This window comes from Triticum dicoccoides, chromosome 2B (genome assembly GCF_002162155.2).
Source record: "Triticum dicoccoides isolate Atlit2015 ecotype Zavitan chromosome 2B, WEW_v2.0, whole genome shotgun sequence".
NCBI lineage: Eukaryota > Viridiplantae > Streptophyta > Magnoliopsida > Poales > Poaceae > Triticum > Triticum dicoccoides.
In genome coordinates, this window is record NC_041383.1 from 719,705,217 (window position 1) to 719,730,472 (window position 25,256).

The window sequence follows — 25,256 nt, forward strand, 5'->3', positions numbered from 1 at the left end:
ATGGGTCATGTCAATCAGATCATTCTACTAATGATGTGACCTCGTTAATCAAATAACAACTCATTGTTCATGGTTAGGAAACATAACCATCTTTGATTAACGAGCTAGTCAAGTAGAGGCATACTAGTGACACTTTGTTTGTCTATGTATTCACACATGTATTATGTTTCCGGTAAATACAATTCTAGCATGAATAATAAACATTTATCATGATTATAAGGAAATAAATAATAACTTTATTATTGCCTCTAGGGCATATTTCCTTCAGATCTGCCATCTTCTTGAGAGCACAGGACTTGATCAATGGCTCTATAACTGGATTCTCCAGATCCTCCTCTTCCGGTAGGGTGAAATTTACCTTCAGCGCTTTCCAACGATCATCTTTTTGTCTATCTTCGACAAAAGAAACTTGAAGCTCTTCCTTCTTAGGCTGATTCCATAGCTCCATGCTGATCGGGATCATGTCCCTAACAAGAACCCTGCACTGAGCAGAAAATGCTTCCTTGTTTCGGAGGGGTTTAATCGGTTGGCCATCGCGCGCGATTTCTGTGATCGTGAACCTTTCATCCGCGCGTAACTTTTTCTTCGGGCCTCGTTTTGTTACCGAAGTTTTGCTTGATCCGGAAGGCTATAAAAGAAGAAAGAAGAGTTAATATATGTACGTACCAAAACAATGAATGCCACCAACCGAGACTAAAGGCCTTGCGCTACCCGCGTCAAAATTTTAGTCCCACCTCGCTAGTTGAGAGATCTCGAGAGTGGTTTATAAGTGCTGCTGCGCCCACCCTCTCGAGCTCCTCTCAACTGCAGGCTTTCAGGCCTAACCTGTCACTGTGTGCCTGTGGGCCTACTGGGCCTACTGCGGGCCTGAATCCTAGCCCATGATTGGGTTTCTAGTCATATTCAGGCCATGGTGGCCCAGTAGGTGGCACTTTTTTTGCTTTATTTATTTTCTTTTGTTTCTACTTATTGTTGATATTTTTATTTATTTTATTAAAATTTATTTATTTTACTTTATTAAAGTTTATTTTGTTTCTACTTATTTATTAAAGTTTATTTTGTTTCTACTTATTTTATTTTGTTTCTACTTATTTCTTTTCTTTTCTTTTTTGCTTTTTTTATTTATTTTATGAAATTTCTTTTTGCTTTTAATGTTTTGAAGAGAAAATACTTTGATAATTTTAGTTGCATAAATTTTATATAATTTTAGTTGCATAAATTTTGTATAATTTTAGTTTCAATAATACTAGAGGTTTATAAAAGCTTTTTGGTTGATTCCTTTAGCTATTAGAGTTTCATTAAAGTTTTCTAGTTCATTATTTTTTCTATTAGAGTTTCATTAAAGTTTTCTAGTTCATTCTTTTAGTTTACTATTTTTGCTATTAGAGTTTCATAAGAGTTTTCCAGTTCATTCTTTTTTATATTAGTTCATTCTTTGAGCTAAATGACCCTGAAATTGAAAAGCATTTCAAATGAACTCTGAAAAGGTTGAAAGTTGGCATGGCATCATCATTTCACCCACATAGCATGTGCTAAAAAGTTGAGAGGATTACGGCAAAATCTGGATGCACTTCGTGTACAAAACGGACTATTTGTTTCGAGGTATTAGGGTTTCGGACGAAAACTCGTCTGTTACAATAGGCATTTCATTTCTTCACATGTAACTGCAGTGATATTCTAGATCAAAGGCATCATCATAATAGTGTATTCACTTTTTATTTGCTTCTATCCTTTGCTTATTGCGCCATAACCATGGATAATCTTCATCGTTTAACAGGGTGCTTGGGTCAGCCTTGACTTTGAAGGGAGGAATTTCATGTAACTTTTCATAATCTTCGGATATGTCTGTCTTGCCCTCCACTCCCGCGATGTCTCTTTTTCCTGAAAGAACTATGTGGCGCTTTGGCTCATCATATGATGTGTTCGCTTCCTTATATTTTCTTTTTCTCGGTTTGGTAGACATGTCACATAGAAAACCTGCGCCACATCATTGGCTAGGACGAACGGTTCGTTTGTGTACCCAAGATTATTCAGATCCACTGTTGTCATTCTGTACTGTGGGTCTACCTATACCCCGCCTCCTGATAGATTGACCCATTTGCACTTAAACAAAGGGACCTTAAAATCACGTCCGTAGTCAAGTTCTCATATGTCCACTATGTAACCATAATATGTGTCCTTTCCCCTCTTGGTTACTGGATCAAAGCGGACACCGCTGTTTTTGTTGGTGCTCTTTTGATCTTTGGCGATCGTGTAAAATGTATTCCCATTTATCTCGTATCCTTAGTAAGTCAATGCAGTCGAAGATGGTCCCCTGGACAACGAGTACAGCTCATCACAAATAGTATTGTCACCTCTGAGACATGTTTCCAACCAACTGCCGAAAGTCCTTATGTGTTCACATGTAATCCAATCGTCACACTGCTCTGGGTGTTTGGAGCGCAGACTGTTCTTGTGTTCATCGACATACGGGGTCACCAAGGTAGATTTTGTAGAACTGTGTACTGTGCTTGAGACCAAGAATGCCCGTCCCTGCATATTATTGAGTCCCCTCCAAGCGTGCCTTTTCCAGTCAGTCTCCCCTCATACCGCGATTTAGGGAGATCAATCTTATTAAGGACAGGAATAAAGTCAACACAAAATCCAATGACATCATTTGTTTGATGGCCCATGGAGATGTTTCCTTCTCGCCTAGCGCGGTTACGGACATATTTCTTTCGGACTCCCATGAACCTCTCAAAGGGGAACATATTGTGTAGAAATACGGGGCCCGGAATGACAATCTCGTCGACTAGATGAACTAGGACGTGTGTCATGATATTGAAGAAGGATGGTGGGAACACCAGCTCGAAACTGACAAGACATTGAACCACATCACTCCTTAGCCTTGGTATGATTTCTGGATCGATCACCTTCTGAGAGATTGCATTGAGGAATGCACGTAGCTTCATGATACGTCCATTTTGCATCATGCTTTTATATCGATATTTATTGCATTATGGGCTGTTATTACACGTTATGACACAATACTTATGGCTATTCTCTCTTATTTTACAAGGTTTATCATGAAGGGGGAGAATGCAAGCAGCTAGAATTCTGGGCTGGAAAAGGAGCAAATATTGTAAACCTATTCTGCACAGCTCCAAAAGTCCTGAAACTCCACAAAAATCATTTTTGGAATTAATAAGAATTATTGAGCAAAGAAAGTACCAGAGGGGGCCCACACCCTGGCCACGAGGGTGCCCTCCGGTGCCCATCTTATGCTATATGAAGTCTCTTACCCTAAAAAATCATAAGAAAGCTTACGGGACGAAACTCTGCCGCCACGAGGCGGAACCTTGGTGGAACCAATCTAGGGCTCCGACGGAGCTGTTCTGCCGGGGAAACTTCCCTCCGGGAGGGGGAAATCATCACCATCATCATCACCAACGATCCTCCCATCGGGAGGTGGTCAATCTCCATCAACATCTTCACCAGCACCATCTCCTCTCAAACCCTAGTTCATCTCTTGTATCAAAACCACAAATTGGTACCTGTGGGTTGCTAGTAGTGTTGATTACTCCTTGTAGTTGATGCTAACTGGTTTATTTGGTGGAAGATCATATGTTCAGATCCTTAATGCATATTAATACTCCTCTGATTATGAACATGAATATGCTTTGTGAGTAGTTACGTTTGTTCCTGAGGACATGGATGAAGTCTTCCTATTAGTAGTCATGTGAATTTGGTATTCGTTTGATATTTTGATGAGATGTATGTTGTCTCTCCTCTAGTGGTGTTATGTGAACATCGACTACATGACACTTCACCATTATTTGGGCCTAGAGGAAGGCATTGGGAAGTAATAAGTAGATGATGGGTTGCTAGAGTGACAGAAGCTTAAACCCTAGTTTATGCGTTGCTTCGTAAGGGGATGATTTGGATCCACTAGTTTCATGCTATGGTTAGGTTTACCTTATTACTTCTTTTGTAGTTGCAGATGCTTGCAATAGGGGTTAATCATAAGTGGGATGCTTGTCCAAGAAAGGGCAGCACCCAAGCACCGGTACATCCACATATCAAATTATCAAAGTAACGAACGCGAATCATATGAGCGTGATGAAAACTAGCTTGACGATAATCCCCATGTGTCCTCGGGAGCGCTTTTCTCATTATAAGAAATTGTCCAGGCTTGTCCTTTTGCTACAAAAAGGATTGGGCCACCTTGCTACACTTTATTTACTTTCATTGTCTGTTACCCGTTACCAATTATCTTATCACAAAACTATCTGTTACCTACAATTTCAGTGCTTGCAGAGAATACCTTACTGAAAACCGCTTGTCATTTCCTTCTGCTCCTCGTTGGGTTCGACACTCTTACTTATCGAAAGGACTACGATAGATCCCCTACACTTGTGGGTCATTGATACGTCTCCAACGTATCTATAATTTTTTATTGGTCAATGCTATTATATTACCTGTTTTGGATGTTTATGGGATTTATTTTACACATTTATATCATTTTTGGGACTAACCTACTAGCCGAAGGCCCAGCCCGCATTGCTGTTTTTTTTTTGCCTATTTCAACATTTCGAAGAAAAGGAATATCAAACGGAGTCCAAACGGAATGAAACCTTTGGGAGCGTGATTTTTGGAACGAACATAATCCAGAGGACTTGGAGTGCAAGTCAAGAAACAGCCGAATCTTCCACGAGATAGGAGGGCACACACACACCCCCCTATAGGGCGCGCCCCCTGTCTCGTGGGCCCCTCGGGCGTCCACCGACGTACTTCCTCCTCCTATATAAGCCTACGTACTCCGAAAACATCCAGCGAGCAGACGAAACACAATTTCCACCACCGTAACCTTCTGTATCCGCGAGATCCCATCTTGGAGCCTTCGCCGGCACTCTGCCCGAGGGGGAATCGACCACGGAGGGCCTCTACATCAAGACCATAGCCTCTCCGATGAGTTGTGAGTAGTTTACCACAGACCTATGGGTCCACAGTTATTAGCTAGATGGCTTCTTCTCTCTTTTTGGATCTCAATACAATGTTCTCCCCCTCTCTTGTGGAGATCTATTTGATCTAATCTCTTTTTGCGGTGTGTTTGTCGAGATCCGATGAATTGTGGGTTTATGATCAAGTTTATCTATGAATAATATTTGAATCTTCTCTGAATTCTTTTATGTATGATTGAGTTATCTTTGCAAGTCTCTTCGAATTATCAGTTTGGTTTGGCCTACTAGATTGATCTTTCTTGCCATGGGAGAAGTGCTTAGCTTTGGGTTCAATCTTGCGGTGTTCTTACCCAGTGACAGAAAGGGTTGCAAGACACGTATTGTATTGTTGCCATCGAGGATAAAAAGATGGGGGTTATATCATATTGCTTGAGTTTATCCCTCTACATCATGTCATCTTGCTTAATGCGTTACTCTGTTCTTTGTGAACTTAATACTCTAGATGCAGGCAGGAGTCGGTCGATGTGTGGAGTAATAGTAGTAGGTGCAAGCAGGAGTCGGTCTACTTGTTGCGGACGTGATGCCTATATACATGGTCATGCCTAGATAATCTCATAATTATTCGCTTTTCTATCAATTGCTCGACAGTAATTTGTTCACCCGCCGTAATACTTATGCTATCTCGAGAGAAGCCTCTAGTGAAACCTATGGCCCCTGGGTCTATCTCTTATCATACTATCTCTATCAGATCTCACTTCCGCAAGTGGCCGTGAAGGGATTGACAACCCCTTTATCGCGTTGGTTGCGAGTTCTTTGTTTGTTTGTGTAGGTTTGTGGGACTTGTTGAGGAGCCTCCTATTGGATTGATACTTTGGTTCTCAAAAACTAAGGGAAATACTTACGCTATTGTGCTGCATCACCCTTTCCTCTTCAAGGAAAACCAACGTAAGCTCAAGATGTAGCAGTCATCACTTCATAATGGCTAATTGGACGTTTTCCGGTAGAAGCCCCCTCAATGCAACCAGAAGCAGTTGCGTCATAATCATGTGGCAGTCATGAGACTTTAGGTTCTGGAACTTTTTCTATGGCATATTTATTATTCCCTTTATATTCGACGAGAAGCCAGATGGGACCTTCATACTGAGCAGGCATACAAAGAAGAATTCCTTCTCTTCTTTGGTAAGAGCGTGGACAACACATAAAAACCATTCTGCTTGTTTGCCTCAGCCACTTCGAGAAAATTATGCACGCCCTTAATGTACTCAGAGGTGTGTCTGTCACCGTACATCCATTGCTGGTTCATCTGCGTGCATTATATATAATTAAGTGTGTCAAAAACCATTACAGAACATAATGAATAGATAATTAAGTGACCCAATTAATAGAAGTTCATCATCACATTAAAACCAAAGTACATACATAGTTCTCATCTAACAACATATAGCTCTCCAGAGCATCTAATTAATTAAACCATACATTGAAACTATGTAAAACATTTCAATGCGGAAACAAATGCGATCATAATCGCAACCAAGTTAACAATTGATCCAACGTATAATGATACCAAGCCTCGGTACGAATGGCATATTTTCAAATTTTTCTAATTCAAGCGCATTGCATCCATGTTGATCTTGTGATCATCGACGACATCCGCAACATGCAACTCCAATATCATCTTCTCCTCCTCAATTTTTCTTTTTTTTTCCTTCAAGAAATTGTTTTCTTCTTCAACTAAATTTAACCTCTTAACAATAGGGTCGGTTGGAATTTCCGGTTCACATACCTCGTAGATAAATAAAATCTATGTCACGTTGGTCGGCATAATTGTCATAAACAATAAATGAACCAAATAGTTATAAAGATAATATATACCACATGCGAATCATAGACAGGACGAGGGCCGATGGGGGGGATACCAAAACCATCGCACTATATAATAAGAAGCAATAATAAAAGTAAGAAAATTATACAAGTATCTATCTAAACATACAAGTAAGATTTTTTTTTCCTTTCAGAAAGAAGATAAGAGCAAGAGGCTCACCACGGTGGTGCTGGCGACGAGATCGGCGCGGGTGATCGACGGCGGTGAAGACGGGGACGGGACGTAACAGACCGTTAAACCTAGACAAATATTGAGAAAAATGGAGCTTGGAGGTCGAGCTTGGAGAGGAGAAAGCTTAAGTAGTGTGGCTCGGGCATTCCATTGAACACCTCGTGTGCATAGGAGGTGAGTTAGACCACCACAAAGCCCTCTTCCCTCGTCGGCCTGAAAAAATAAAGCAGTGTGCTCTGCTCTTATGCGAGGGGGTATATATAGGCATCTCATTGGTCCCGGTTCGTGGTTTGAACCAGTACTAAAGACCAGCCTTTGGTCCCGGTTCAAGCCACCAACCGGGACCAATGGTGGTGGGTCAGGATTGAGGCCCATTGGTCCCGGTTCGTCCCATCAACCGGGACCAAAGGGGCCAGATGAACCGGGACCAATGCCCCCACGAGGCCTGACAGACCCCCTGGCCTCACGAACCGGGACCAGTGGGTCCATGTCTCCCGGTTTATGACAGAACCGGGATTAATGAGCTTATCTAGCCCGAATGAAAGCGCTGTTTTCTACTAGTATGGAGAAGAAGGAGACGCCGTGGAGGAGGAAGTGTGAGCGAGGAAGGCGTAGAAGGCATCTGTAGGGTAGTAGGTCACGTGATAACGACTAGGCCTTGAATTTCTCTTTCTGTTCGTGGGTTTTGCGGAAGGATGCTTTCCTTTTGGGGAACTGGGGACATAAATTTTCCTTTTCTGTCCGGCCGCTCGCAAGGGCTAGCGAGCCAACGGCCGCCAGCTGGACTCGTCCTATTTTATTTCACTGTGTCCCGTACTTAATCACGATCTCGACATGTTTGGTGGTGTATTCGTGCAAACTTCACCCGATGATTGAATTGGCCGCCATGACAAAGCTTCGGAGGCTGCGCTCCGCCGGCCCGCCCGAAGCCGCGGCCTCTTGCGCCATCCATTTGAGAGCCTCTACTCTTTCCCTGATCTCAATGGCCCTCTGGCCATAATCCATGAGCAGCTCAACGCACCTCGCAAGCTCCTCCCCGGTCAAGACGCCCTCGCTGTTGCGCTCCCCTCTAACGCCGGCAGCCCACTCCTCCTCTATTAAGAACGCGCTCGTCGGCTGGTCCAACAAGCTTGGCGCGGCGACGACCGGCACGCCGAGCGCCATGACCTCCAGCGCCGAGTTCCAGCCGCAGTGGGTGACAAAGCATCCCACGGACGGGTGCGACAGGACCTTGGGTTGGTCGCACCACTCCACCACCATGCCCTGCCCCTCTAGCACGACGTCATCCAGGCTCCGGCTCACGTCCTCTTGCCGCCCATCATTGCGCACGACGAGCAGGTACGGCCGCCCACACCGCCGCAGCCCGTTGGCAATCTCCTCCATTTGCTTCTTGCTGTACGTCCATATGCTCCCGAATGAAACGTACACCACCGACCTTGCCGCCTGCGCGCCCAGCCACTCCATGTACCTCTTCTCGTCGGCGCCGGCGTGGTTGAACAGGTGGATGTGCGCCTCGGTCGAGGAGAAGCCGATCACCGGCCCAACGGCGAACACGTCTAGGTGCTCCTTCATGGCTGCCAGCGCTGCCGGCTCCAGCTCGTCGAAAGTGTTCACGAGAACCTTGGTGCAGCCAGGATCGCCCAAGTGCTCAAACAGCTCTCGGGCCGATTCGTTGAAGAACTTGACCAGCTCGCTGCCCGTGGTGTCGACGAGGAAGGACGGGAAGTCGCGGATCCGGAGCGGGCGGTGCAGCCCGGGCAGGGACACCTCGTACGCGGGGTCGGCGGCGTGGGAAGTGACGAGGTCGCCGTGGCCGTGGAAGTAGTGGTAGTACGCGGCGAGCACGGTGGCCGGCTGGATCCAGTACACGGCCAGCGGGATGGCGTGCTCACGCGCGACGTCCAGCGCCGCGGGGAGAACCATGCTGCAAACGACACACGTGACGGGCCGGCCACGTGCGGCGAAGGTGGCGAGGAGGGCTGACAGGCTCTCAAAGGTCGCCTGGCGGCTGCGCGCCCTCGCCTCGCCGTCCCTGGCCATGGAGCCGTCGTCGAGGCCGTCGGAGTATGGAGCATAAGAGACGACGCCGTCGGTGGCGGTATCCTCATCATTGCCGGCGTCTCCGGAAGAAGGGAACATGCGACGGTGAGCGGACACCGGGAGGGAGACCGTGGCGAGGACGGGCCCGGAGCCGTGGACGCCGTGGAGGTGCGCGAGGCGGTGCGCGAGGACGCGGCACGGGTTGAGGTGGCTCTGGAAGCCGTAGGCCACGATGAGGAAGTGGTGGCCGGTGTGCACGCCGCCGTTGCGGCTGTGTTGCTGTGTGTCCGTGGCCATGGATAGAGGAAAGACGATAAATTTCAACTTTAAATGAAGATGTATCTGCTTCTTATGTGATGGGCAACCGCCCGTGCGCCCTATATATTGGCTGGTGCCGTTGTGCTATCTTAGCCCTGTGCCGGAAACAGTGGGGGTGCACTGCAGTGCACAGTGTGCCGAAACGGAAACATCACCAGCAGCTAGCTACGGGTGACGTCGACACCGACGGTTATCCTATTCCATTTGGAGTTTTATTCCTTAACTAGTTATAATCGAGTCTTAGTTCATCCAGCTACAAGTATTGTCATACACAGGGAGTATATAACCACATGTCCCATGCGTTAACTAGTTACTAGTACAATCTATAGCTTCCGGGTTCGATTAAAAGAGAAATTCATCTTCATTTTTTCGAACCATGCAGGAGGACTGCATGTAGTCTTACACTCATCTACATGCTCCATGCCCATGCGCGTGCAGACTTGTACGACTCGCTGTCGAGCAGGGATGCAAGTCGTGGTTGATTGCTGGCCAGAGGAGAGCACCCGCAGCCGAAAGTGCGTTCGTGGAGCATTGGTGTCCAGTGAAACACCCGCGGGTGTTCTCCAGTAAGCATGTTTTTCGGCGTGTTAATTGTGATGTTTGATGTTTAGGCAGCTTGTTTCTGGGCAGGTTTCAGCTGAAAGCCATAGAACAATAATTTTTAACTGCAGTTTTTTGCGAACCAAGCTTGGTCTGACATTTAGTTACGTAAAACACGCTCGCATAAACTTATTTTTCGTCGAGGACAGCTTATGGCACACAAATTCAGTACCAAACATTTTTTGAGGTGGACAGAAACCACACTAAACAATGGCTAATCCATGCTGTGGGTGCCGGGATACATTTGCAATGCAGCAAACTCCCTGAGCACGCACATGCCACCCCGGAGCCCATGCCGGTCACTGCTTCATGCACTGAGTGCATGTTCCATTGTTCAGGAATACCTGCACGTCACACAGAGGATCTTGCATCATACTTCCTCCGTTTTAAAATATAGTGTTTTTTCTATTTTCGTGATTCAACTTTGACCATAAATTTAATCAACGAGACATATTGCGGCGGGAGCAAAAGTTATACCAGTGAATTCGTATTCAAAAGAAGTTTTCAATTATATAATTTTATTTCAGCCGCAATCGATTTTGTTAGTTAAATTTATGGTCAAAGTTAGACCTTGGGAAGTGTGGGCATACTATATTTTGGAATGGAGGGAGTATAGTACTAGCTCCAGGGCATGCACTGTCACTTCACTATACCTGATCACTAACCTATGCATCACAGCACACGCCTGGAACAACACAACAGACCAAACTAAGCAGTAGAGATAAAGCAAACGCACTGGCGGTTGTGTTATATATCAATCTAAGCAAGTCTGTCAACAACAAAACTGCCAGGTAAGTGCAATTTTACAAACACCCACACACTTGTCGGCATGGAGCTAGCGGTACTCCACGCACACCATCTCAGATCAAGTCAAATGCATATATTAAGTTTAAGAGGAAAAAAAACTGAAGAAATAAATCCAAGTAAGTCACAACACACACCCGCATGTGTGTTTGCTTTATCTCCACACACGCCAACATTGTCAGTTCACAACAACGGTATAGAAGGATTACACTAGAATTTCGAGCAACGCCTACACCGCAGCATGAACCTCCCTCACCTGGCGACTGGAAGAACTGATCATGCCACTCAGGGCATCTTTGATTCGTAGGATTTTGAAAACGTAGGAACAGAAAAAGTATAGGATTGAAGTGGCATGCCCACTTGAATCCTACAGGATTAGCAATGAGTGTTTGATGGCACAGAAAAACAAAGAAATTGTAAAAAAGATTGTAGTGGATGTTAGATTTCCTACGAAATGTAGTATAAAAGATTTCATGGAAAAAATTCCTATAGGATTCAATCTTATAAATGAAAGGACCAACATAGAAAAAATCTTAAGGATTTCAATCCTTCAAAAATCATATAAAATACCTTTGAATCAAAGGAGCCCTCAAATTGACAACACGATTGGTTGTTCCTCGGCTTACTACGCCAAGCCAGCTCCAGGGAAGAAGATGACGCGGCTGCCGCAGGATGAGGTTGCTCGGATCCATGACCGTGTGATCCATGTCGATCGTGCCCCTTCTGACTTCAAGGCTCTCAAGCTCCGAAACCATGACCTGATTCTTTCGCCGGAAGACGAGAAGGTGGGATATTATGCTGCTGTACGCGCGTTCTACAGAATTGTAGAGGAATTCTCCAAATTCCAGGCGTGGGTACGCCAAGAATGGCTACGTGGAGGTCGATGATGACTTCCTCGCTAAGAGGGCCCGGATCCGAGCACTCTCTGACAGGGAAAGGGAGCATGCACTCAAGACGATTGACTTCTCTGATGAAGATGAAGATCTGAAGACGCTTGTTACGCCCAGATGGCACCGAGTAGCTAAGAACTGAGCACTTTGCGATCACACTTGTAAGTTTAGCCTTGTGTTTCTTCTGTCTGAACCTTGGTAGTTTAGCCACGGCAATGTGAATTACTACCTCTGATGCTATGTGCTACCTTCTGATACAGCAGCCAGCCCTATGTGCGATCTAGAACTTGATCTTGTCAAGGTGTGAGGGATGCAGACTGTGGAGTTGCAAATTGTTCTCTCTTTTTTCCTGGACTTCCGGGTAGGCACTGGTGAATGCCTTGTTGTACCCCAGTGTCTTTCATGATGATGAGAAATGCGTGTCTGCAGTTTTATCGGCGCTGGCAATCACGTTCAATGTTCTGTACTGGCTTGTGACAAGCAATTGGAGATCATCGAGCTGTTCAAAGAAACTTGCATTATCACCTTCAGTGTTATGTAATACTCCGTACTTGTTATGATCCATCGGTACTATATTGTGTCCATGTCAACTGCGCTAAGCTAAGAACTGATGAACGCCTTGTATAATAATTCAGAACTGATGAACTGAGAAATGCATATCTGCAGTTTTATGGCTGTTGTGTGCCTTGATTTCGCATCTTCATTGGTTGTTAGTTTGTCAACCGGTTCTGTTTTCGTTACAAAAACAAAACATGACCACCAAGTTTCAGGTTGCAGCAGATTTGAGTGCGAAGGCTGGCCATGGAGAAGACATCTAACCAGTTTTTACTTGTCCCCTTCGGCTTTTAGTTGGGAAGTCCACCGATGAGTTTTGACGAGTTCATGTCTGTAGCCTGCTGGGGTACACAGCCTGGGAGCAAAGAAAATTTTGGTCGGCTGGGTAGCTTTTGGAGGGCCTGCTTGGGCCATTTGGCTAACTCCTAGTGAGTTAACTCGTCTGTGATAACAGAGTGTGTGCCTAATTGTTGCTCTTCTTATTGTTTCCGTTTGATATTAATCAAAGTGTGCTGACTTCGAGTCAATTTATGTATGCTTCTAATTGGGGGGAATATTTGATGACTCCATCCATATAGTTGTCAGTTAAGCCTTATGAGCAATACATTGAATTCTGTTTTTGATAAGCTAGATGAAGCAGAGTGTCTAAACAGACAAGTTGACTGTACATTTGAGTTATTGCTTCTCAAACATACATTAGAAACCTGTTTATGTAATGGTTTGCAGGCATAGTTGCAGAAACAAAACTAAGTTTCTTGTCCGTTATGGTGACACTGGTGAAATTATGGATAATCTGATAAGTCCATACATTGATTTTGGCAATGTTTAGTGGCAGTAATTAGATACAGTTTTGCTAGAACTCATCTAGATGAGATATAATTTGGTCTCATTCATCTTTTATAGTCATTGGATGTGATGCTATAAGATGTGTGTGTGCTGACGTGGGTTGTATCTGTTCTTGTTTTCAAAGTGAATGAGACCAAATTATATCTCATCTAGATGAGTTCTAGGTACAAGTATTGAATACCTGGTCATGTTTTTCGTGGGAAAACAGAACTCTCGATCCTAATTCTAAGTTAGAGATCCTAACTGTCCTAAAGAGATATTGTTGCTGCCTCTGTTGGTGCTTGCCTGGAACTTGACTAACAGGACTCGATACCTGATTATTTTTTACAATAGACATATTATCATACTAACTTGACTGACAGGCCTAGATTCTTTTGCTAGTTCACATGTTTTATCATAATTTGCGTTCATGATTGTTCTTTTTTTGGAATCCGTAAGTGTACGAGTTTTCTGGTTTAAATAGGTATAGGTAACACTCCATCTAGATTTGCTTTGCTCTGGATGATGTGCTACATCCATCAATCGTTGTCGAATATAGGATTGAAATGTTTGCCTTCTGGCTTGCTTCATTTGGCAACCAACCGATGAAAGACCTTAGGAGTGTGTGCTCAGCAAGATAGCCAAGATGGTTAAGCCACAAGAACAATCAAGGGATTTTTCATGGTTGAAACGCTAATCTACTTGGAAGAAAAAAAATCAGAAAACAGTTTGCATACCAATGGGGAGAATCTAATCTACCTGCAGTTGGTTCCTCCGATTAAAATCTACAAACAGAAATCACTACTGAAGAAAAAAGAAACGAGAAAGGAAGCCACGAATCGTAGTAATCACTAGCAGTTCTTATCAGCTGTAGCGAGCTTGCACTTGACCTTCTGGAAGACGACGGCCGGCGTGCCGGGCGGCGCGAGCTGCAGCCTGAGCGGGCACTTGGCCTGGAACTTGCACTTGGTGAAGTGCGCCTGGTACCTGACCTCGCCCGACAGCGCCACCTCCACCTGGAACACCCCCGTCTTGTTCTCCTCCTTGAACTCGGCCACGCCGGCGTTGCCGAGCGCGACGTAGGCGCCGTCGGAGCCGGAGACGAGGTGGTACACCTGGGTCTTGCCGGCGGGGTGCGCGGAGCCCTCGTCGGCGAGCCTGACCCGCTCGAAGCGCTGGCCGTCGAAGCTGTAGTCGGCCTCGAGCGGCTGGGTGTTCTTGACGCTCATGGCCCAGTTCTTGTTCCGGACGGTGAGCGTGAGCGAGAGGTTGTAGGCGAAGGCGGTGGCGGGGGCCGTGGCCAGCGCGAGCCGCGTGAGGGAGGCGTCGGTGACGGCGACCTCGGCGTGGCGGATGAAGCCGTAGGCCGCGAGGAGGACGGCGAAGAGGACGACGCCGGCGAGGACGGCGAGGCAGGCCGCGCAGCAGAGGATGGTCTCGCGCGCGTCGTGGGAGACGCAGGGGCAGCAGCAGTCGCAGAACGCGTCGTAGCAGCCGCACTCGCTGCAGCACATGGCTGGCTTCGGCTGAGCCTGCCTGGATCTTGAGCTGGATCTTGGAGTGGGACTAGAAGGTGGACGAACGCAGGAACTATGGGGGTGGCGGCCAGTCGATGCGGATTGGGGAGGGAGCTCTGGGTGCTGTACTGCTGCTGTGTGTCACGATTGGCTGGCTGACTGGCTCCCTCTGAAGGCGTATCCCTGACAGCAATGGCAAAACAGACGGGCATAGCAACGAGTGGAGGACCAATGTTGAGTCAACGGGTCAACTGGTCAAGTCGTCGAGCCTAGTTTTTTCGAGAATACGCCAATAATGTACCATATTTTTATATAAGAGAGCAAAATATTTATAAGAATCCGTTGGTCGATGCGAACATCAACCTTCGGAGCTCCTACACCAACCATTACACATAGATCAATGTCTCACAAATCTATCTAGTCCTCCTACTCCTACACCCGCTTGCCTCCAATCGAAAATGTCCTCTAAGATCCAGCTAACTAGTTCCCTTGGTCCTTTGCGTTGCTCTGGTCGGTTGAACACTCTGGCGTTCCTCTGCTTCCATAAGGACCAAGACACTCCAATGACAAAAGAATCGAACCCTCTCTTGTCCTTCCTCTGGTAATTTGTTCTTGTAGTGCTCCACTAAGCCTCCCAGGTTTCTTGGACTTCCGGTGCATGACTGTTTAGTCGAAGTGTGTCGAAGCAGGTATGCCAAACTTTCCTCGGATAAACGCATAAACTTGATCTGTAGTTGCTTCTGAGAGACACGTTCACGCACAAAGTGATAGTCAACTTCAATGTGTTTCGTTCGGGCATGGAATACCGGATTTGCAGAAAGGTATGTAGCACCGATGTTATCACACCAAAGAACAGGAGGCTGTGATTGGGGTATACTTAACTCCTGAAGCAAGGACTGTACCCAGATAATCTCTGATGTGGCATTGGCCACAGCCTTATACTCAGCCTCAGTACTGCTACGCGAGACAGTAGCCTATTTCCGAGCACTCCAGGCAATCAGGTTAGAGCCAAAGAAGACAGCATAACCCCCCGTGGATCGCCTGTCATCCGGATTGCCAGCCCTGTCTGCATCAGAATATGCTGAAAGACAACCAAAGTCAGACGGCCGAATATGCAAACCATGAGCCACCGTGAAACGAATATAGCGCAAAATCTGCTTAACAGCAGACCAATGAGTGTCACGGGGTGACTGCAGATACTGGCAGACTCGGTTAACAGCATAGGAAATGTCTGGTTGCGTGATCGTCAAGTACTGGAGCCCACCAACAATACTCCGGTACTCGGTCGCATCAGAAGAAGAAAGAAGCACACCATCAACAGCATTGAGCTTATCAGTGGTAGACATGGGTGTAGTCGTCGGTTTGCACTTAAGCATCCCAGCTCGCTGCAACAAATCCAGAGAGTACTTCTTCTGCGTCATAACAAGGCCAGCAGCACGAGAAGTAACCTCCACACCAAGAAAGTAATGAAGCTTCCCAAGGTCCTTGACCGCAAAATCAGCACCAAGTGAGCGAACAAGCGCAGTAGCAGCCGACTGAGAGGAGCTGACCAAAATGATATCATCTACATAGACCAACAAGTACATAGTAACCTCAGGCCTTTGAAGAAGAAACAATGAGGAGTCAGCAGTTGATGATGCAAAACCATGAGCACGAAGAGCCATTGCAAGATGAGCATGCCAAGCACGAGGAGCCTGCTTCAGACCATAAATTGCCTTGGACAGACGACAGAGATGATCAGGGCGATCCGGATCAGAGAAACCCGGAGGCTGGCGCATGTAAACCTCCTCCGCCAAGACACCATGAAGAAAAGCATTTTGAACATCAAGCTGACGAAGAAACCAACCTCGAGTAACAGCCAGAGAGAGAAGAAGTCTGATGGTAGTAGGCTTGACCACTGGACTGAAGGTGTCTTCATAGTCAAGTCCAAAACGCTGTTGAAAACCACGAGCAACCAGACGAGCCTTATAGCGCTCAATGGACCCATCAGAATGCCTCTTCACTTTGAAAACCCATTTGGAATCAATGACATTTACCCGTGATTGTGGAGGAACAAGAGTCCATGTCTGATTGCGAAGAAGCGCTTGATACTCCTTCTCCATGGCCTCTCTCCAATGAGGAATGCGCATAGCAGCTTGATACGTGCGTGGCTCAGAGGATGGATCTGCGAGAGCAGCAGACATGCACGCCGCTAACCAAGCAACTGTGCCATCGTGACGTTGCTTAGGCTGAAAAATGCCACTCCGACTGCGCGTATGTGGACGTAGAGCAGCAGCAGGAGCCGGCGGAGGCGAAGGTGACGGAGACGTGACGGTCGCCGGAGATGCAGGAATCACCTCAGGCGAGCTCGGGACAGACGACTCCGGGCTGCATGGCGAAGACTGGCCCGACGACAGGCGCTCAGAGGCCATGGGCGAACCGAGGGTGGGCGAGGCCAGCTCCGGTGACACCGGCCCAGACGGCCTTGGCGAGGCGAGAGCAGGCGAGGCCGGCCCTGATGAGAAGGGCGCAGACACCCTGGGCGAGGCAGGGGCGGACGAGGCCAGGCCTGGTGATGACTGCCCCGACGCCCTGGGCGAGACGGGGACCGAGGAGGCCGGCCCAGTCGGCGGGGTTGCAGGGCGCGACGATGGCGAAGGCAGCCCAGAAGCCAGAGGCGACCGGGCCAGGACGTCGATCGGCCGTGCATGAGCACGGAAACCGAGGCCATGCAGGGGCGCCATGTGCTCCTCATGCACAACAGAAGGTGCCGAGGATGAAGGCGATGGCGACGAAGAGGAAGATGGCGCTTCCAGAATCTCCAAACGAGCCCCACGACCAGTGCCTGCACCATGGTTAGGCAACAATAGAGGAGAATATGCAACATCATCAAATTGGTCAGAAGCAACAGAGGATGAATGCATGACAGGTGGCTCGGTAGTGGACACAGGTAGTTTGGCAAAGGGAAAAACATGCTCATCAAACACAACATCCCGAGAGATGTAGACACGATTAGTGGGAACATGAAGACATTTGTATCCTTTATGAAGAGAGCTATAACCAAGAAAAACACACTTCTTGAAACGAAACTCGAGCTTACGCTTGTTATATGGACGGAGATGGGGCCAGCAAGCACACCCAAACACCTTGAGAAAGGTGTAGTCCGGTTGTTCATTAAGGAGAACTTCAATGGGAGTCTTCATATTCAAAACACGAGTGGGAGTATGATTGATGAGAAAACATGCAGTGGTGAAAGCATCACTCCAAAAACGAAACGGAACAGATGCATGGGCCAAAAGAGTCAGACCAGCTTCAACAATGTGACAATGCTTACGTTCTACTGAACCATTCTGCTGATGTGTATGTGGACATGCTAAACGGTGAGTGATCCCAAGCGACTGAAAGAAGGAGTTGAGGTTGCGATACTCGCCACCCCAGTCCGACTGAACATGAACAATTTTGTGCTTGAGAAGGCGTTCAACATGTTTTTGGAACTGAACAAAAATGTCAAACACATCAGATTTACGTTTGATAAGATAAAGCCAGGTAAAGCGGCTGTAGGCATCAACAAAACTGATATAATAATTATGACCACTAACAGAAGTCTGAGCAGGGCCCCATACATCTGAAAACACAAGTTCTAAAGGATGTTTCACCTCACGACTGGACTCCGAAAAAGGAAGTTGATGACTCTTCCCCTGCTGACAAGCATCACACACTGCTACATCTTTATTACTAGACACACTAGGAAGCTCATGACGACGCAAAACATGCCGGACAATAGGTGTGGCCGGGTGACCAAGACGAGCATGCCACTGTGACGGAGATACCCGAACTCCACTGAAGACGCGAGCGACGCCAGGATGCTCCAGACGATAGAGACCTTGGCAGAGCCGCCCACTAAGAAGAATGTCCCTCGTGCCCCGATCCTTAATAAAAAGATCAAAAGGATGAAATTCACAAAGCACATTATTATCACGAGTGAGTTTAGGAACTGAAAGAAGATTACGTGTCACAGATGGAACTCGAAGAACATTGCGAAGTTGAAGACTCCTATTGGCATGTCTAGTGAGAAGTGATGCTTGACCAATATGAGAGATGTGCATACCTGCTCCATTGGCGGTGTGGATCTTGTCGGAGCCATGGTAGGGTTCACGAGTGTGAAGCTTCCCCATCTCACTGGTCAGGTGCTTTGTCGCTCCAGAGTCCATGTACCAGTGGGGATCAATGGAGTAGGACTGAGTGTGTCCCTGTGGCTTCTGCGGCGGCGGACGATCAGCCATGGCGACCTGACGAGCAAAGTTGCGTGTATCCTTCCCGTCATTGCCAAGACCAAGAAAACCCCGCTGGAAGCGCTTGTGACACTTCGAGGCCCAGTGCCCATCGCGACCACAAAGTTGGCACACACGTGGACCGCCAGCCCCTGGTAGCGTCGCAGTAGGAGGAGGGGCCGAGGCGGGTGGTGGTGACTGCCCCGAAGGAGCCCTGGATGAAGCAGAGGAGCGACCACCCTTGGTGGCGGCGTTTGCCGAGAGGGCGCCGTTGCCCCTGGATCGGCGCGTCTCGACTCGTTGCTCAGTAAGAAGGAGGCGTGAAAAGACCTCGTGTGCTGGCATGGGCGTGGAGTTGCCCCTCTCATTGATGATCTCGACTAGGGCATCATACTCCTCATCAAGACCATTGACAATAAACGAGTTGAACTCGGAGTCGGTGAGGGGCTGTCCAATGGAGGCCAGCGTGTCGGCGAGACTCTTGACTTTGTTGTAGAACTCAGTGGCGGTGGAGTCAAGCTTCTGACACTCCCCAAGTTGGCGACGGAGCCCAGATACACGAGCCTGCGACTGTGCCGCAAACGAGCGCTCAAGAATAGTCCATGCCTCGTGGGACGTCTTGGCGAAGACAACAAGCCCAGCAACGGCCGGAGAGAGCGACCCCTGGATGGAGGAGAGGTTCGCCTGATCCTGCCCTGTCCAGACACGGTGAGCCGGATTATAGACCGGACCATGCACGTTGTCAACCAGGGCAGGAGGGCAAGGGAGAGAGCCGTCGACATAGCCAAGCAGGTAGTGACTCCCAAGAAGCGGAAGAACCTGCGCGCGCCAGAAGATGTAATTGTCCGACGACAACTTGATGGTGATGAGATGGCCGAAGTGAAACGGCGGCGGCGGCTGCGATCCCATCGAGGAGACTGGCTGAGGTGAGAACACCGTGGAGACAGTCGGAGGGGCAGCCGGCGCGGTGACAGAGGGCGCGATGGCCGCGGTTGACGCCGCGAAGCCTGCCAGCGCGACGTCCTCCGCCACCAGCGGCGCAGTGGCCGAGGGCGCGACAGCCGCGGTTGACGGGGCGGCGGTGGTGTGGGCCACAAGCGCCTGCCCGGGCGAAGTAGCAGCCGGCGGGAGCGCGAAGAGGGAGCCGACGCTCCGTGTCCCGATCGGCGCCTGAAGGGAGGCGGCATCCAGCGGCCTCGAGAGAAGTGCCGCGAGGGAGGCTGGCAGAAAAACGGTGGCGGTGGAGCCGGACGCAGCGGCGGACGTCATAGCAGTCGGGCGACGGCGGCGGCGGGCGCGGCGGCGGCGGCGGCGGTTTAGGGTTTTTAGGCGGAAGCGGACGTAACCTAGCGTGATACCATGTAAGACAATAGGCTTTGGGGGGGACCGGCACTACCCTCTAGGGGTGGCCTATCACATATATATATATATAATGAGGTGGTATACAACGTTACAATATACACATGTAAATACAGTCTAACATCTAACATGCAAACTCCCACGTCACCAGCTCTGCCAACTCAGAAATTATTTTTCTTTTTTTCCCAACGAATCGTTTGGTTCAATCTGCGATGAATTAACCCACCTCTAAATACTCTGTCTCCTCCCTTCTCCTGATAATCCGGAAACAACTCCTTTAGTTTCTCGGCCCCTGCCTCTCCCCCTCCCCCATCAATAATACCCACCCCGCATCCCCAACCTTCCCTCGCTTCCACCATCCATCTCCCTCCAATTCATCGCGTATGCCATACTCTTCCTCACATGGGATCCTCGGAAGGGTTCTCTTCGCCTAAAGATACCATCCAGGGCTACCTTGGATTCTGATCGAGTGATTGGCCAACAACGAGCAAGTCCCATGGCGTTGTAGTCTTAGATAATGGCTTCCCCGTCCCTGTATCATGAATTTATTCTCCTCACGAAAGGTTATGCTTCATGATCTCATCCTGTCCCACGAATGTAGATTTGATGTTGTTGATTACTTTGTACAAGTCCGAGATTAGCAGTTCTCAAGTTAGGGAAAGTATGTATGTACGTGTCATTTTTTTAGACTGCAGCTTTTGATGTTGTACGCCATAAGCAGCAGTATCTAGCACTTCCCCTCCCACTGCTTGGGATTTTCTTGACGATCGATCTAGAAGGGTGTTGTGCCAGCATGGATAAGAGCAGGCTAATCGATAGGTGGAGGTCTTCTTGATCGATCAATCGATCTCGCCTAACCTGCCCAACAGGTAAACTTCGATCCATCGGCAAGCCGATCTATATGCATGTATTCTTACGTTGCGGCTATATGTAACGGCGACATGTGCGAAGGCTGCCATGGCAGGTTTACCGGCGGCCTAACGGCGATGGACGGAAATAACGCTGCTCTTCCATGTTTTTGATCTCACCGTTCTGATGCAGGAGACTTTGGCATCAGTCCATAGGATTGATATAAACATTCATATTCTTTCTTTCTTTCTTGAGAAAAATGCAGCTGTTCTTTCATTTAGAACTGATAAAAAAATATCAGATAAATAGAAAAGGAAAACGGATCAGATGAAAAAAAACTAGCATGGATATTCATTATTTCCCTACATTTGAAATTGATTATATTTACTAAATCAATTGAAGTCTTGCCCAAGCTACAATTATTGGCAATCCCCTTTTACAATGATGTTTCACGTATTGCTTATATTTGTCGTCCTACAAAAGCATCACTGGTATTTTTCCTCTTTCTTTTTATGTTGTGTTCGTGTATCTTTATGATTTACATGAGCACGTGAGTAACTATTGTTAACCCTTCCAGATCGATCATCTTGTAATCCTGCCTTGCTGAATAATTACTGAATATTTGACCCTCCATTCTTTGTTCGACATTATTTTTATGAGAATATTTTATTTTGTAACCAATAGTTAAATTATGCAAAAGTTGTAAACACATGAACAATGTATTTAACGGCCAGTTGCATTTGATGTGCTCTAGCCAATACAGGTATGAAGTTTATGTTATAGCTCGGTTGCTTTTGTTTCATGTAATTGGTGCTATCTGAATATGCACAAAAAAGTCTTTCAGATGACGGTCTAATGTGAGCTCTATCGAAATGTATGGATATCATAAGTGTAAACTGATGACTTTCCTTCTAATGCATGTACTTATTCCCCATGAAGTAATTATTTGTGTAAAGGTAATTTTCATGTCATGTTCCTTCAACACTACTGGAACCGATGAAGACCATAAGTGTTACCAGGTGTGGTTTCCACGCTTGGATTCAACCTAACACTTGATTGTATGTTACTTACTGGATTCACAAACACTGCATTTTTCTTTAGTTGACTGACATGATATCCTCTCTTTGTAAAATATGCCTCGAATCCCCGGGATGAATAAATTATAGTCGTTTGATAAACTTTCAAGTAGGAGCTCCACTTCATTACAAATCTTATACTATTTTCAGTATTTTAAGGAAGTAGGTGTAAAGGCTACAACCTTCGTTCTCACAAAAAGGGTCCCTCACTGAGTTTGCAATTGTGCCACTACGAACAATGTAGCCAGCTTTTGTGTCCTTTCCTTGCATAAAAATGGCATGCCTTTGGGTTTCTTCATATTTTCCTAACGATCAAATTTTATATATTTTCCAGTAATAAAAATATTGTACTTTAACACCTTTTTTATGTTTGCGCGTTTGAAATAATTTGAGCTTATGTTTTATTATGTTTTTCTGTCCAGTGTTGGCATATCTTCAAAGTGAAATCATCTTATTTGCAAACCTTGACGGTGTGTGTTGTTGAACGAAATGTTATAAATCAAAGTATCAAACTGATGATGCTTACTTACAGTGCTTCCATCCCTCCTTTTGTTACACATCAATACGAGAAAGTTAGATAGGGGACACTCTGATTTCTACCTTCTGGCCCCACTTATAATTATACTATCTTATTTGTTCCCATTGCAGACTACTGATGATGGAACGGCCGACTTGATAATGTTGCATTGAAGCAAACTTTTTTGCCTGTGGAGTCATGCAATGCGAATCAACACTTAGGCTAAACTCCACACATCAAATGAACTATAGTATCCCGCAGCAACGCGCGGGGTATCATCTAGTTTAAAAAACGGGGGAGTATCAATTTTGGCTAGTGACCTAGCGCGTCTGCTTAGATCCCTCATTTGCATGCCTTGTTAGACTATGTATAACTTCTGTACCTATGTACGTATTGTAACACAACCATTATATATAATGAGATAAGCCACCCCTAGAGGATTGTGCTGGTTCCCAAAACTTATTGTCTTACATGGTATCACGCTAGGTTACATCGCTTCCGCTTCTAAACCCTAATACCCGCACCGCCGCCGCAGCCGCCGCCGCCTTCACCGCTGCCACCGCGCCACCGATTGCGCCGCCGCCATGTCGAGCGCCGCCACCACCGGTTCCACTGCTGCGGGCTTCCTCCCGGCCTCTCTTGCGGCTCTGCTCAACTTCCCACTCGATGCCGTCTCCGTTCCGGCTCCGATCGGGACAAGGAGCATCGGCTCCGTCTTCTCCACGCCGCCGGCGCCCTCGCTCGGGCGTGACCTCATGGTCCACACCGCGGCGCTGCCGTCCGCTGCGGATTCCGCAGGCGTCGTCCCGCCGCTCCTGCCGCGAGCGGATCACACCGCCTCGCTGGCGGGGTTGGCGGCGTCCGCCCCGGCCGCGGGCCTTGCGGCGTCCGCACCGGCCGCGAGCTTTGCGGCGCCCGCCCTGGCTGCGGTCCCGCCTCCTCCCGCATCGGCTTCGGTGCCTCCGGCTGCCTCCATGGTGTTTGCACCCCAGGCAGCCTCCTCGATGGGATCGTCTTCGCCGCCGCCGTTTCACTTCGATCATCTCATCACCATCAAGCTCTCCGCAGACAACTACATCTTCTGGCGTGCGCAGGTTCTCCCGCTCTTGGGGAGTCACTACCTGCTAGGCTACGTCGACGGATCGCTTCCCTGCCCACCCGCGCTGGTAGACAGCGTGCACGGTCCGGTCTACAATCCGGCCCATCGCGTCTGGACGGGGCAGGACCAGGCGAACCTCTCCTCCATCCAGGGGTCGCTCTCGCCGGCAGTTGCCGGCCTTGTTGTCTTCGCGAAGACGTCTCATGAGGCCTGGACCATCCTTGAGTGCACCTTTGCAGCGCAGTCCCAGGCTCGTGTCTCTGCACTCCGTCGTCAGCTTGGAGAGTGTCAGAAGCTTGACTCCACGGCCACTGAGTTCTACAACAAGGTCAAGGGCCTTGCCGACACATTGGCCTCCATTGGACAGCCCCTCACCGACTCCGAGTTCAACTCGTTTATTGTCAATGGTCTTGATGAGGAGTATGATGCCTTAGTCGAGATCATCAACGAGCGGGGTAACTCGACACCCATGTTGGCACACGAGGTTTTCTCTCGGCTTCTTCTCACTGAGCAACGGGTCGAGACTCGCCGCACCAGGGGCACTGGCTCTCTCTCGGCCAACGTCGCCACCAAGGGTGGCCGCTCTTCTTCATCACCCCGGTCTCCCTTGGGGCTGCCACCGTCGCCCGCCTCGGCCCCCCCACCTACTGCGACCTTACCGGGGGCTGGCGGTCCACGTGTGTGTCAGCTTTGTGGCCGCGATGGGCACTGGGCCTCCAAGTGTCATAAGCGCTTCCAGTGAAGCTTCCTTGGTCTTGGCAATGACGGCAAAGATACACGCAATAATGCCCGTCAGGTCGCCATGGCTGATCGTCCCGCGCCGCAGAAGCACCAGGGACACACTCAGTCCTACTTCGTCGATCCACACTGGTACATGGACTCTGGGGCGACAGAGCATCTGACCAGCGAGCTGGGGAAGCTTCACACTCGTGAACCCTATCATGGCTCCGACAAGATCCACACCGGCAATGGAGCAGGTATGCACATCTCTCATATTGGTCAAGCATCTCTTCTCACTAGACATGCCAATAGGAGTCTTCAGCTTCGCAATGTTCTTCGCGTTCCATCTGTGACCCGCAATCTTCTTTCAGTTCCTAAACTCACACGTGATAATAATGTGCTTTGTGAATTTCACCCTTTTGATCTTTTTATTAAGGATCGGGGCACGAGGGACATTCTTCTTAGTGGGCGGTTGTGCCAGGGCCTCTACCGTCTGGAGCATCCTGGTGTCGCTCGCGTTTTCAGTGGAGTTCGGGTCTCTCCGTCACAGTGGCATGCTCGTCTTGGTCACCCGGCCACACCTATTGTCCGTCATATTTTGCGTCGTCATGAGCTTCCTAGTTTGTCTAGTAATAAAGATGTAGCAGCGTGTGATGCTTGTCAGCAGGGGAAGAGTCATCAACTTCCTTTTTCGGAGTCCAGTCGTGAGGTGAAACATCCGTTAGAACTTGTGTTTTCAGATGTATGGGGTCCTGCTCAGACTTCTGTCAGTGGTCATAATTACTATATCAGTTTCGTTGATGTTTATAGTCGCTTTACCTGGCTTTACCTTATTAAACGCAAA

General features: G+C 47.9%; 2 protein-coding genes across 2 annotated transcripts; both read right to left on the reverse strand.

Moving 5' to 3' along the window:
- Positions 1-7,787: 7,787 nt before the first annotated feature.
- On the reverse strand, positions 7,788-9,330 carry LOC119361246 (cyanidin 3-O-rutinoside 5-O-glucosyltransferase-like). The gene has a single exon (XM_037626551.1). The coding sequence runs from the start codon at positions 9,328-9,330 to the stop codon at positions 7,855-7,857; it is 1,476 nt and encodes a 491-aa protein (XP_037482448.1). The 3' UTR covers positions 7,788-7,854.
- A 4,345-nt stretch (positions 9,331-13,675) lies between these two features.
- On the reverse strand, positions 13,676-14,701 carry LOC119365843 (NDR1/HIN1-like protein 3). Its single transcript, XM_037631492.1, has one exon. It carries the CDS (start codon positions 14,537-14,539, stop codon positions 13,877-13,879), a length of 663 nt encoding a protein of 220 aa, XP_037487389.1. The 5' UTR covers positions 14,540-14,701; the 3' UTR covers positions 13,676-13,876.
- Positions 14,702-25,256: the final 10,555 nt, after the last annotated feature.